The sequence below is a fragment of the Anopheles moucheti genome, chromosome 3, assembly GCF_943734755.1.
Source record: "Anopheles moucheti chromosome 3, idAnoMoucSN_F20_07, whole genome shotgun sequence".
Lineage (NCBI taxonomy): Eukaryota > Metazoa > Arthropoda > Insecta > Diptera > Culicidae > Anopheles > Anopheles moucheti.
Genome location: NC_069141.1, coordinates 62,810,729 through 62,824,760, shown reverse-complemented (window position 1 = coordinate 62,824,760; position 14,032 = coordinate 62,810,729). Strand labels below are relative to the sequence as shown.

Below are 14,032 nucleotides of genomic sequence, written 5' to 3'. Positions count from 1 at the left end.
AAAACTTCAGCATCATGTCAAAAGAGTTACCCCCCAATCCAATATCGTTCCATTCCGATGGTTTACGAACCCAAACTTGGGTCTATCAACAGAATGAATTCATTTTGCTTCAGCATTGACCGCTTTGTATCTTCTCTACCGGTTATGTACGATCCCCGGGAAGCTGGAGCGGTGTCAGTTTGTGGTGGCGATGTGTGGATTTTATCAAACCATCATGTAACGAGAAATGGGTACTTACGCTAGATGAAGAAACGTGCCAATTACATGGCTGACCCCGTACGTAGCCAGTGAAACGATGATGCACCGTTGCGAAACCCGTTAGTTGGATTGGGCGAATGCAGTGTACACACACAACATTGATGCGAAAAGTAATGCGAAACATTCCATGCCGAAGAGCTATTCTGTCGCTCGACAGGGATGATCGGTGTGTCGTAACCTTTTACAATATACCATCCAATTTCGGAGCATCTTATTTGTTGGGAATGGATGTTGCCCTCAAGTGGTGCAGCTTTATTCAACACCGGATTGTGACGTATTGACTAGTGTAGAACATGAAAAATAAACTGATTTATTTGATGCTTGAATTGGATTTTATTGTTCATTACACAGAATGGGGTTTTATAGCTACTTTTTATGAACATAAATTAAGCTACAATAATTATGCATTTATAGAATAAACTAAATAGTGACCTAGTGTAGTTACCTGCAAATAGACGGATTGATATATTTAGTAGAATATTGTGTAAACTATGTACAAACTATAAAAAAAAACATCCTGAAGCAATATTTTTCATCCTTTAAAGCTTAAATTCTGTCTCAATATACTTATTTCATTTCATTTTCAAAAGTACTCTTCCGTTTGTATTAATATTTTGTAATACTCTTCTATTCCATTTTTTTTATTACTTAACTTATGTCTAACATTGCATGATAATCCCTGGACCGCCTTGTACAAAGCTTTAATGAACGGTAATAACTTTTCATCATTTCTGGAAGGGAAAAACATCTCTTGCTCATTTATATGGCTTTGGTTGGGGAAAACTTTACCATTGCAGTCAATTGCTACTGCTGCAACTCTCTTTTGCCACTACGGCTTTACTAGATGCGAGTCGTTTGCTGACACAAATGAAATGTGGCAAATGGAAACTTTCCATCCCATTTCCTGTCAATAGAATATAGTTTCCAATCGCAGCCCTTCCTGCCATTCAGGGAGGACTTTTTGTATTTCTCCAATGTACAATAAAGCACAGAATCAGCTAAAGACAATAATTTTCACTGAACGACCGGATCATACGCAGCCGTTACCGTAGCAAGCTTTTTCACTTACGCGTACTGCACGTTCTATAAATATCACAGAAAGGCTTTTGGCAAGCAACTATTATAATTAAGCTCATTCAGACGTATGCACGAATGAACGGCAAACTTTTAGACTCGTTTGTGACTGCTATTGTGACTGCTGTTGTGTGAAAGACAAGTGCTTCCGGCTTTGCAGCAACGCGCAGCAACACACGGCTGGAGCTTCAGTGTGTTGCCTGCCGATAGTTCAGCCGGGGTCTAGCTGTAGTATTGAACCACCTTCCAATCATGTAGCAACTTGAACCAAGCTTACTTAACCAAAAAAAAGAACAAAAAAACAAATTCACAACCCTTGCTTTCTTCCACCTCGATGATCGTGTTTGGCTTGTATGCTCCTTGCCGTCTAATATCGATTCCTTTCTAGTTGCTTCATTGTGATTAAACACGTACGACCAGAACTGAAGTTGTAGCAGCCTAATTGTTTCCTCCTTTACACCTCACTGTCAATCATTTCCCGCCATTTTGAAATGAGCCGAACGTCACCTTACTACTTCCTTCTTCAGTTATGCGAATCACTGTTGACTTTATTGGTTTTGCTTTGCGCCCTTCCCACTGCAGCTTGCCTGGTGATGAGTTACTATTCCTCTTACTCGGTCGCGTCACTTAGTGACAAGTATACGTCCCACTATACGGCTTAATCCTTCCAATTACAACCCCGACACATTCGCTCGTGTGTGTTGAACAACTCACTCTATAACGCTTTGCTGTGATTCACTCTTTCGCTCTCACTCTCTTTTCGCTCTACTGCTCTCTGATACCCCTATCTCTTTGGCTTTTTTCCTCTTCTGCTCTGTCTGTCTGTTTTGTCCGTCTCTATCTTTCTGACTTTCTCACTCTCTCTCTCACTATCTGTCTCTATTTAGTTACACTAAACTACACACAAACACATACAAATACTCACAGTGAAATACTCTTGCTGTTTGTCTATCCAACTGTGTTTCTACCTTTTTATCATTCGGAATAAAAAATAGCAAAACTTTTATTGATGCCGTTAGTGTTAAGTCACCTAAAACTAATCTCGTTTCTGATCGATTCTCTCCCTTCAAAATGGTCTCTTCGTACAACCTCGATCTTATACCACTGTTGCATTGCATTGGGATGGGATGGCCGACCTTGCGGGATCGTTCCACTATGTTCGCTCCCTGTGCAACAACGCGTTGCGGGTATCATCGAATCTGGGTGCCCCCCTTGTTCTTCTTTGCTCACCACTATCACCATCACCATCACCACTACAACTACCACCACCACCACCAATCACCAATGCCCACCTTTACCACCAACTGCCACTGTCATCCCCTTCACTTCTTGGGGGGCACGCGCTCGGCAGCCTTACCATCCGTGGCCGGAGGAGCCTTCCTCGGTGATCTCGGAACGTTGCACACGGGCCCGTATCAACTCGGCCATCTTCGTGTCGTCCGAGGGCAAGGGGTTCGATTCGATCGAGTTCATCCGACGGTACGGCTCCCAGAGTGTCCTCTGTCGAAAGGCCAAGAGTGCCGAGAACGTGTCGGCCTCCGAGCGACAGGTGAGTTGCTAAGTGTTGTTGTTGTTCCATTACCCACCTGGTTGTTCACCCCGTTCTGAGCAGTGCCCCGTGTTCAGTGTGAGTTGATTTGTTTGATTTTGTGTTTTGTGTGTGTGTGTGTGTGCCGTGTTTTTTGTCATTCATTTGGGTTCGATGTTTTACTACTTAATCGTTAATGGCGGAAACTAAGTGTGACAGCACACATCACACGCGTCGCAAAATGTTTCATACTTTCACGTTTGTTGTTTAATGTTTCTTTTTTTGTTGTCACAACTCTGTATTGTGTGCTTTCTACACGCACACGTCTAAGTGTCTAAGTGTTCATTACATTGCGGGTGGTTTTTTATTGTACTCTATCAATTCACTTGATGTCCCAATGCACCACCATGTGCACAAAGTGAACATTCCAAGCACAACTCAATGGAACGCCTTTCACCGGAGACACTCCACACACTCCAGTCTATTGTACACCTCAACAGACACTACAATAACACTTGCACTCATTTCGTTGATGTTTTCAATTAATTGTTCCCAGTTTTTATTTTCTTCCCACTCACTCACACCTACTATTAAAGCTTTTATTCAACTCATTAAGTGATAGGGAGGCATGAGAAGAGAGCCCATGATAATTAATCAATAAAATATAATTAATTTACTTTTGCTCCACTCGAAAGTGTACCAGCTCACTAGAAACTGTAATGCGCCTTAGATATATGGGTACTGAGAACTATGCATTACAGTTTAGTGTTGAGTACCACCAATCATACGATTTCGATTAGCGGATTTTAAAATTATAATATTGTAAATTACCAAAACTGTACCCTGACACCTTGAAGACACTAAAAAGTGATCGAAGCTTCCAATTTTTGGACCATTTAAATATCTGATCAATATAATTGTTCATAAATCAAATGAAACTAATCTTCAGTAGAACTTGTTTAAAACATGAATCATCAAGGCATTATGTTTGCTACTCTCAATGTCGTGAAAGTATTCTTTCAATAAATTTTCTATCACTTTTATTGTCACTAAGGTGCGAGTACGATAAATAGACTATTTGAACCCTAAATTCGTAATATTGCATACATCCAGGTGTTTAACAGAGGTACACGAGAGAATTATCGTTAAATTGCAAACAATTGTTCTACCATAATTCCATGATTTGTACAATTTATTATACTTGGCCCCGCCTGCATTTATAAAAGCTTAAGGTTATATTCGGTTGTAATTTACTTAAGCTTTGCATTATATTGCTGTAAAAATGTTTATCAATCAATTTTCGATGGATCCCTACCGACCTCACTAAAACGATAGTGTATGATAAAGCTCTCCGATGCTTAAGTCGTCAAACCCCTCATCAAATAACGAGAAATGCAGCCTTCCCATTAGTAGAACAGCTCGGGTAAATAAATGAAGCACTTCTCTAGTTCCCACAGCATCGTTCGCACCGTTTTCCCAAAAAAGGCGAGTCCATTTGGAGAGTTACCAGGGGTACACACCATTTGCACGAACTTCCAACCACGTTCAATATGCTCACGATCATGCCAGGGCGGTAATGGGATTCTCCACTCACCCCGTACGCTAAGAGATCCATCAATGGTTCACAGTCGTAGTGTTATGTCACCGAAAACTTCCACCCAATGTCGCTATGTTTCACCCCGCAGTAGAATTGATCCTGAGTGTTTTCCTTTTTTCGTGTGCGTGTGTATATATTTCTGTGTTTTAGAGTGTACTAGATGTGCTCCCAGCTCCCGACAAATCCCCCAACCACAATCGAGACACGATCGGTGTACAAATTGCGTAATGGCACACTCACACTCTCTCGATTCACAGCCGAAGCGGAAGCGGTACCGTCAAACCGCCACGCTGGGTGGTTTTCGCATAAATAAAATACCCTTTTTCCTGTTCACATACCGACGATTTCTGCCATGTTTGAAGTTCTCTCCCTGCCGAGGTGTCGTTTGGCTTTACAATCCCACTAACGGTGTGTCTGTTTGCATCTTCACAGCGGCGCTTCTCCGAGTATCCGGAGTGGGAGACGGAGGACAGTACGACGGGCAACGGTACGTCCGCACACTCAGCCAGTAATACGAGGCGGAAAAAATCGCTTCGCCAGGACTCGATCGAGCTGGTCGAATGCCACAAGGAACCGGTGGCGGTGACGGTTCCAGTCCCAGTACCGGTACCGACCGTTACGCCCGGTGCCGTACCCGTGGTGGCTGGTACCACGGCAACCCTCGTCACGGTCGGTGTGCCGATCGCGATCGGCAGCAAACCGGTAGCGTCCGCTGCCGCCGTCGCGGCCGCCAGTGTCGCCTCAGCAGGGATCGTGAAACCGACACCGAAGCTGTCCAACCTGCCGACACTCTCGGTGTCCGGACCGTCGCCACCGCACGAGGAAGAATTCCTGTAATGTATTGCCGTTTTACATTTTTTTTTGCGTCAATGCGCGACCATTGCTTTTCTCTCCCCACCCGTTGACATCCACATGTACATGTGCTCATCCCTGTATAGAACAGTCAACTCATGAACCCCATGCCCAGCTGTGCGCAGCCCTGTAGCATTGCAAAAAAAAAAAAACACCAATCAAATGTCTTAACAGAAAAAAAGCATTCATATTGAGCAATCCTTAAACTCATCTGCGTTTGATTGCCGCCGCTTTCTTTGCGCTAGTTGCTGCTGTACAAAAATTCACAACAAAACTGTAGAAATGTTTCATACCGAACGCATTAGTGGTAAAGCAGCTTTCAAGACGAATTGAAGTGATCAACTTGCCGGAGAATGTAGAAAGAAAGAGAAAAAAAGAAGGCAAACCGATATTTCCCTCTTGACAGCGGGTCACTTCAAGTAACGTCTGTACATAGTAGTGAACGTGCTATTTCGTATCGTAGCTCCTTGACAGTTCCCTTAATGTTGCATCTCCTGTTTAGTGCATAGCAGTCGATTGTAGGAAACATTATACCATACATGTAACGAATTATTGCAATAGTGTGAAACGTCAAATTACTAAGTAAATCTTTGTAGAACATATAAACCGCCTACTTTAGTAGAAATAAACCTTCCTACTATCAATTTGTACAAGTTGCCGTGCAGATTGCATAGATTTGGGCGCTTAACAGTATATCCAATAAAGTCGCCTAAAAGTATGCAAATGTAAGTCGTTTATACTAACGAGATTTTATCACGACACGTTTATCACTCATAATGAAAGGTCTATTCAAATAAATTTTTAACTAGTAATTTGACGATTCTAAGCTTTGTAAAACGTAAAAGCGTCTCATGATATAAAATAGTGAAACAAACCAAAAATTCTGTGACATCGAAAACTAAACGCTAGCGAGTTTGTTGACTTCTAGAGTCATGTTCATTGTTTATTTTTATTTACTCATAAATTGTTACATTGTATTATATTAGGAACGAGCCAGAAGCTCTATCGATTGGAACGAAACAACTTGTATGCTTTTTTATATTCATATACAAAACGAACTGTAATAGTTCTGCTGCTATTCTAAATCACAACTTGTTGGTAGAAATGAAAACATCTCTCCAGAAAAATACTGGAGAAGGAACGGAAAAAGAAAACGTTTCTTGGATATAAGTGTCCAATAAGAAGGACATAACTGTTGAACAATTATGCAGACTTTAACACGAGAACGATTTGGCCTGGGAAACGAAACAAATTACAACCTTTATTGCTCGTTGCCGACGAACATGCGTTATTGTTGCAGTGTAAATATGTCACTGCACAACCACCAACTAAGAAGAGAATAGTTGTTTGAATTGCGTAGACTAGTAAAAACTAAATTACTTTTATTGTTACTGCCCGCCACGATAAATATCCACAATTTGACTAGTTGATCTTCAAATTAAACGCTATCTTCCCATTTTGCTTAGTGTTTGTGTGACCTTTAATAACATTTGAACTGGGTGTGACAAAATGAAGAAAAAGAGACAATAGTCCTATCATTTCTCCAAATGCTTACGACACACAAGGGAGCTATTATTTCGATTTTTATCCCTGGAACTTCGAAACCAATTCGTCACCTTCGCCAAGTAGAGCCAAACGGCCAAAGCCAAGCGATAGATATTTGCTGGAATTTGATACAATTTGATTCTTCCCTTATGATATTTCGTCGTTAAGAGCGAGAAGTGGTAAACAATACAGATAAATGTATCGACTACGTGAAGATGATTCGATTGGCCGGATCCGGCATCCGATGAGATACTTGCCCTTCAGCCTTGCTGGTTCTCCCCACCCCTTTCGATCATGCTCCAATCGGAACAGAAAAGTCAATGTCACCGAAGAAGAAAACACTACGAAAAACTAACCACAACCCAAATGGTCCACTCCGAATTGGCCATCCGAATGATGCGATGAGGTTTGTTTTACGTTGGTTGATTCGTTTTGCCGTTTCTTTATTTTCCTTACGGACAACGACTTATGTTTGATCCGATGCCGTACGGTCACCGGATGACCAAGCGTTGTTCCAAGCGGACGGTCCCATGTTGGTCTTGAAGTTGAATTTTACGCAACGGTTCTCCCTGGAGGAGATTTCATTTCAATGTTTTTTTTTTTATTTGCCGAACTCATCCATTGGCCATCAAATCTTCACCGACCACAAACAGCCTCAGATTTCTGTCCATATTTCGGTTTTATGTTGTGCGTAAGTTTACCGCGCCTGTCCCGCGGTTGCTGCTGCTCTTCTCCGCGGGATCTGTCATTTCTATTCCTTCAACGTCAATGTGTTTGAGGTTTCGATTAATGTACTTCCGGCGCGGAAACGAGAGATGAGCGTACCGGAGCGTCCACTTTCCTGGAATGCCCGCAAAGCAAATACCACCACCGACAGCGACCACTTGACCCGTACGACTCGAACAAGGATAATCAAACGCCAGAAAGGTTTTTCGTTTTTTTGTTTTCCTGTGGCCAAAACCGATCCTGACCGTTGTAAAAAATAACAGTGACGAATTCGTTGCCATCGATCGGACAGTTCCATTTTGCGGTTCGGTGTACTGTCCCCTCCACCACCCCCATGCCACGGCGCTCAGTAGCTTCAGCTTATCGTCGTTATTTTCCGATATCCGCAATCCAAATCATCAAATTGTCAAACCGTACCGCCTTGCGAAAGGTTAAACAACCTGGTTCCCTCTGCATACCGTTCGGGCGCACCGTCCCGCTAGACCGCTGTGAGGGCTTGATCTTTGCTACGAAACCTTCAGAAATTCAATTATGCAAATCACGAAACGAAAATATGTAAACTATCCCCCGTTTCGGGACACGAGCGAACACCGGGCCGGGGCCATCTGTCCGTTCGTGTTAGGAAGGTTGCTTTTCTTTGCTGTGTGTGTGAGTGAGTGTTTTTTTGGTGCTCGCTTTTGGCGAGCGGATTTTGTTCCACATTTGCCAGGATTACATGGTGCTTTGCTCGATGAAGTGGCACGATTGTGGATTATCGGGTGCCCGGGTACGGTGTGCCCTTTCGGTTCCCGGTGTTCAAGAAGGCTTTAAACTTCTAAGCCGTGGGAGTCATTTTAAGGTTAAAGTAGAATTCCCATTTGGGAGGATTTAGTTTAAGGGTGAGGCTAGACCATTCGCGTGAATGGCTCTCGATGGAAAGTTAAAGACAATTTTCAACTTGAAAGTGGGTGTGTTTCGAATGGAAAGATAATATTTTCAAATGTGTGTGTGTGTTTCTTTTTTCGTTCTCAGCTTAAAGCATCTCTTCTGCATTCGCAAATGGGTGTCAAATTGCACCTCAAAATCGAAAAACTAAAAACTGATTCATTATGCTATAAAAGTGGTATTATCCTGGCGGTTTCTACTCGTGTGCCTGAATGTAACGAAGCGTGTAAATTAATTTAATTCTCTTCATTTGCATCGCTTCAGTAATGCGATTAGTGTTTAACCGCTAGCACATGCCACGTGCCGAGTGTGTACCGAATGAGATGAACCATCATTGCTGAAAGGTGCATAAATGTATTTTAAATCCATTTTATAGCAAGTGTGTCCTTAGTGGAAAGAGCTCGAGGAAAATCGATTCGCTAATGTATTGCGTATTAAGAACTGAGATGCTGTTGTTTAAAAAGACAATGGTTGGGATGGCAGGCTCGAGATCGTTTTTTATATCTTGCTTTGTGTGCCGCATCAGTTGAAGGACAGCTGCATGTGCACAAGCGTGTACCTATTTGTTTTGCAGAATGCCAACGAGTTTAATGCAATAAATCCTTCCCCATTTCCTGGGACCGGACGGAAAAAGGCTAAAGCGCTACCATCTAGTGCACTTACGAAGAACGCTGCACATCCTGTGTAAGACTAAAAGCAAATTCTACACTCGCAGATCCGTACGGGGCACATGTCACGCGACGGAAATTACTGCATCCGCTACGGCAACACGGAAAAGGTAAAGCAATTTTCTTCAGTGCGCACCGTATAAGATGGCGGTTAGTAGCTTCCAAGGAAGGGGTGAAAAGGATTTTTTCTCTGTTCTCCCACTCGCCGACATGTAGCCAGCGAATGACACCCGATAAGAATGGCAAACCGATAGGTACCCGGGAAAATTCCCGGGAATGCAGCACATTGTCGAGTGTGGAAAGTCAATATCGAATGGAAGGAAACATCCATTACACGGACGGTTTGGGTGAATGTAAATCCAAAACCTTCCCTCACCGGCGATACTCGCAAGGTGCTCGAGTGCCACTCGGGCGAAGGAATGGCAATTCCTTAGTGCTCGGGGCATCCGTGTACTTGACCGGATTTCGATTACAGCATTATTATCCGGTCGCGCACAAGTTAGCAAGTCGCTAGTGAAATGCTTCGCAAATATTTCCCCTCATTTCCTGAGCGAACAGCAAAATCAGGACACACTGAGTGCATCCGTTCGTGTGCCGTTGCTGTTTGGTGCGAATACTTTCGTGTGTCGGTATGGCTGGCTGTGTTCCGTACCGACAGGGCAATTTCTGCTTTTAAAGAATAAAGATACGGGAAGTCATTCTTACCATACCAAATGCAGAATAAAAATAAGAGAACACAAATACCAAACACCAACAACACCCAAAGACATTGTGCTAATGCATGATGTTGATCGAGGCGGATAATGGGACGTGGTAAATTTGCAACAATCGAGCCCGGGAAACTGGCAGCAGAGAGGGAACTGAAACGGGCGCTAATATTAGGCGGCTCTTTTTTTTGCCGAAAAACAAACCACTTACCCATGGCGTGCTCTGGTAACCCTCGAGATGGAAACCGGGCTCGCAACGCATAAGAACCAACCATTTGCCACCGCCATTTTGCACCATTAGTGTGCCCAATTGTGATAAGCTTTGGGTTACCGGGTGGGGTTTTGTTTTTTTTTTGTTTTACTGCTGCTTTCTTACTGAAAGGACACACACCACAACAAAACAGTGGCATAATGGTGGTGCCGTTCCCGGTAAGAACGTTTAAGAAATTAGAATCGGATACACTCTCCGGGCACCGGCCCCCGTTTGGTGACGTGATTGTCGATCGTTGTCGTCGCTGTTTGGCCACAAACCTTCACATCAGTTTATTGGTGTTTGTTCGCTGGATGGGGACATTTCCGCGCCCCGGGTTGAAGAAATCTGGCATATTTGGGGCCGGCTTAATGATGGTGAAAATTACTGGTAAATAAACATTATAAAGGACGACTATGAAAAATGGCGGAACGGACGGAGAGTTTGTTTTTTGTTGCAAGCTGTTCCTTTCTTTCCTGTGATACAATTTAGAGTTTGGAGATTGCAGTTAGCTTAATTGTTGGATATGATTAACAATTGGAAATTATGTGATTTCGGCATTTTGTAATGAATTACACGTTTAAAAACATTTTTTCCTTGTGTTCGCCTGAAGGTATGCAATGTATACCGCCTAAAGGTATGCAATATGGAGTAAAGATGAATTCATGATGAATTACGATACATTAAAGAACAGTTGCAACTGAACCTACGGGGAAACACTTCTTACAACCGTTGGCAAAGGCTCAACTAAAGTCAGCAAAGCTTATAAATAAACAAACCAACATCTCTGGTGGGTTTACAGCAATAGAACAACCCAACTGTTCGCTGCTTATTCTGCCGTAAAGGTTTCTATTTGAACAGCTCTTTACGATGCATGCTCTTAAATACAGCTACCATACCGTCGTACCACTTCGGGCTATTAGCTTGTCTTATCCTACAAGATAATCCTCTTCAGCAATGAACCGATTGCGAACAATGGGAGGGCAATTTCAACTTCCTTTCCCGATAAGCCAATCGTGCCGAAAGGACCCATACCAATACCATTACCAGTGCCCACATGAACTGGGCATGTTTAAAGAACCAGCTATTGTACCCATCCCGCACTGATTGCTTCCACCAACGAAACGTTCGTCACAGTAATGCGGTGCGGCCTAATTAGCACAACCGCACACCATCACCATCACGGCAGTGCAAAGTTTACTGCCGGTGAGCCCACTTGAAGCTCGTCGCCTTTCGCACCTTAACCGCTGTGTCGCACGGTGGTGACACTGTGACCGAGAGTTTCCATTCCCCACCAGGATTACGGCTTGGCCGGTGATGCAGGACAATGTAATGCATCGGAAGCGTCGGTACACACCGCCACGGCCAGTCCGCACCAATTCCCCCCAGAGCCAATTACACGTAATCCGCTTACGGATGGGAACGCTGGTCGGCATCAACTATCCAGGAACGTCGCTTCCTCTGCGCTCAAAGCTTCGGGTTTGATGTTGCAGCAAAAGCTGCACCTGATTGCATACCTGCCAGGGGCTAACCGATGCAAGTGAAAATGCAACACGACAGACTAGATCTCAGTGGGTAGCTGCTAGTGAACAGAGTGTAGTGTAGAGCGTGCTAGTAAATACAAAATACATTCGCAGCATAGGAAACCGAACCGTTTATTGCAGAACATCCCAGCTCAGGTTGACCAGGACAAACGATTGACATTTTCATCGACCATTGTTGCTGTAGGCCGTATTGATTTTAGTTCTATTTGTTACATACAGTTGTATCGTTTTATTTTTGTTTGCTCATATCATACATGTTCATCTCGCCATGGTGTACAAAAGTTGTGAAGATAAATATCCCCACCCTTCCCTCCCCAAAAAAAATAAAAATTTGCTTGTAATTAAGAAGCTTCCTGCGCACATGCGAACCAGAAAAACTAATCATAACTTTTTTCTTCTTACTTTCTTTCTCTTTTCTTTCCATTCTCTCTTTCTCTCTCTCTCTCTTTTTCTCTTTCTCTTCTTTACATTGCATTGTTTTGGCACACGATTGGCACACCAAATACACGCACAACCACACACCCACACATACACACTCACATTGATAACATGTTGTTCTGCCTACACGTGGTGAATTGATTTAACGCGGAAATATATTAATATGAAACAATATCAACAGATTATAAAAGGCGTTAGTATAAGCGAATTAGTTGACAGTAGGGATTGTAGTCGAATCGATTTTGTTTTCTTTTTTTTTTTTTGAGCAGATAAGATTTCACAGGTGTGATAGTAAGAGATTGCGAGAGTTTAACACTATTTGTAACGAACCGTTTAGAACTACTTAGCCTACTGTGACGCGAAGGTTTATACACTATGGTTAGAGTGTGGAAAGGTTTTATAGATTAGTTTTCCCATTTTTAACGACTACCATTGGAGGTAGAGATAGAAATGTGGGACAAAACTGAAACGTAAAGCGTGGAAAATGTACGACCAATATCGAATAGTAATATCTCCAATATGCAGTAAACTATGCAAACTACAGCTGGATCAAATGGTAGTACTAGGAACCCCTTTGGCTAATACGCAGTATGATACCGTATGATGCTTTTCGAAACCTCGAACCATGTGTGATGAGTTTCCGTTGGTTTCCTTGAACAACCTCAACCGAATGAGCTTTAATGTGATCGTTACGTACCAAAACTAAAACACTGACTGGCGCATGTCACTAGGAGCGCTGCATCATCAATACAACCGTGACTGTACCATCACAACGACCAATGTACCAATCAACTTTACTTATGTGACACGTTGCACTCGTCGCAGTTTCAAAACACTAAAAATTACTATAAAAGAAAAACAGTAGGAAGCCCCATAGGTTCTAGCGATAAATCGTGTGCCATCCGTGAGTATCCGCACAGTCACGCCAAACGTGTAACATTTTAAAGTTCAGCCTAATAGTATACTGTCATTTTACTTTACCGTTCCGCACTCTACATGAGGTGAGTACAAACGGTGCCTAGATCGTCTTGTTTAGAAGCAACGTTCATACGATTGCCGAATTAAATGTAAAAAAAGAAATAACTCAAATCGAACTGATCACAGCGGTAACGAAACATCGTTAGGGACGTTTCGAAAAGACCAAAGTACGTGGAAGCGTGTGGAAGTGTGTGTGATGGTGTGAATATAGCATAAGCAAATGAGCAATTTTATAAGTATATGAATGTTTTGGTACAATTTTCCACGTTCCAAACTGACCGTGCATACCAGCAGCGATTTGGAAATGTGTTCCTGTGACTACTCCGGTTCTCCTTCGCCCCAAAAAAAAAAAAGCTATCGGAGTGAGGTGGAGCTGCAGGCTAGACAAAGTGTATATGCTAGGGAAAGTTATCTAGAATTAAACAAAATGGACCCAGTCTTATTTTCCTACGAACCGATTGTATCGTTTTCGAGTTTGCAAAACAAATGTTACAATAAAATGCGTTTATTTAAATAATATAAAAGTTTGCCAACGTACCGCGATTCCGCTCTGCCTGCATCTGCGAGAAAAAAGGCTTGAGGTGGAAAAGTGTATTGTGTGGAACGTTTCCGTGAAGCCAATATATCATAAATAGGACGAAGCAATTTTCACACCCACAACTGGGGAAACTTTCGTACCCTTTCAAGTGTTATTTCGGAAAGATAAATTACATTTTAAAGGATGGTGTTCCCACCGGAAGACCGTATAAAATCTCATAAAATTGTAGCTTTCCGCTTCGATTCCTCGGCAGGAACGGGATCATAATGATAAATCATGTCAAGTGCCACCTACTAGCTCCCCCGACACGAGCAATCATCGATTCTAATGTACAATATATTGCCCCGAAGTGTACCGTTACGGTATAAATTGTGCCGTATTGCGTTGATATTCGTTGTAGAAAAA

General features: G+C 42.7%; 1 protein-coding gene across 1 annotated transcript in view; it reads left to right on the top strand.

Moving 5' to 3' along the window:
- Nucleotides 1-14,032, top strand: part of LOC128303526 (uncharacterized) — a 73,073-nt gene that overhangs the window by 53,732 nt on the left and 5,309 nt on the right. Inside the window, exons 6-7 of the mRNA XM_053040509.1 lie at nucleotides 2,684-2,881; nucleotides 4,890-5,290. Of these exons, the coding sequence (XP_052896469.1) occupies nucleotides 2,684-2,881; nucleotides 4,890-5,290 (599 nt within the window). The remainder of the gene's footprint in view (nucleotides 1-2,683; nucleotides 2,882-4,889; nucleotides 5,291-14,032) is intronic.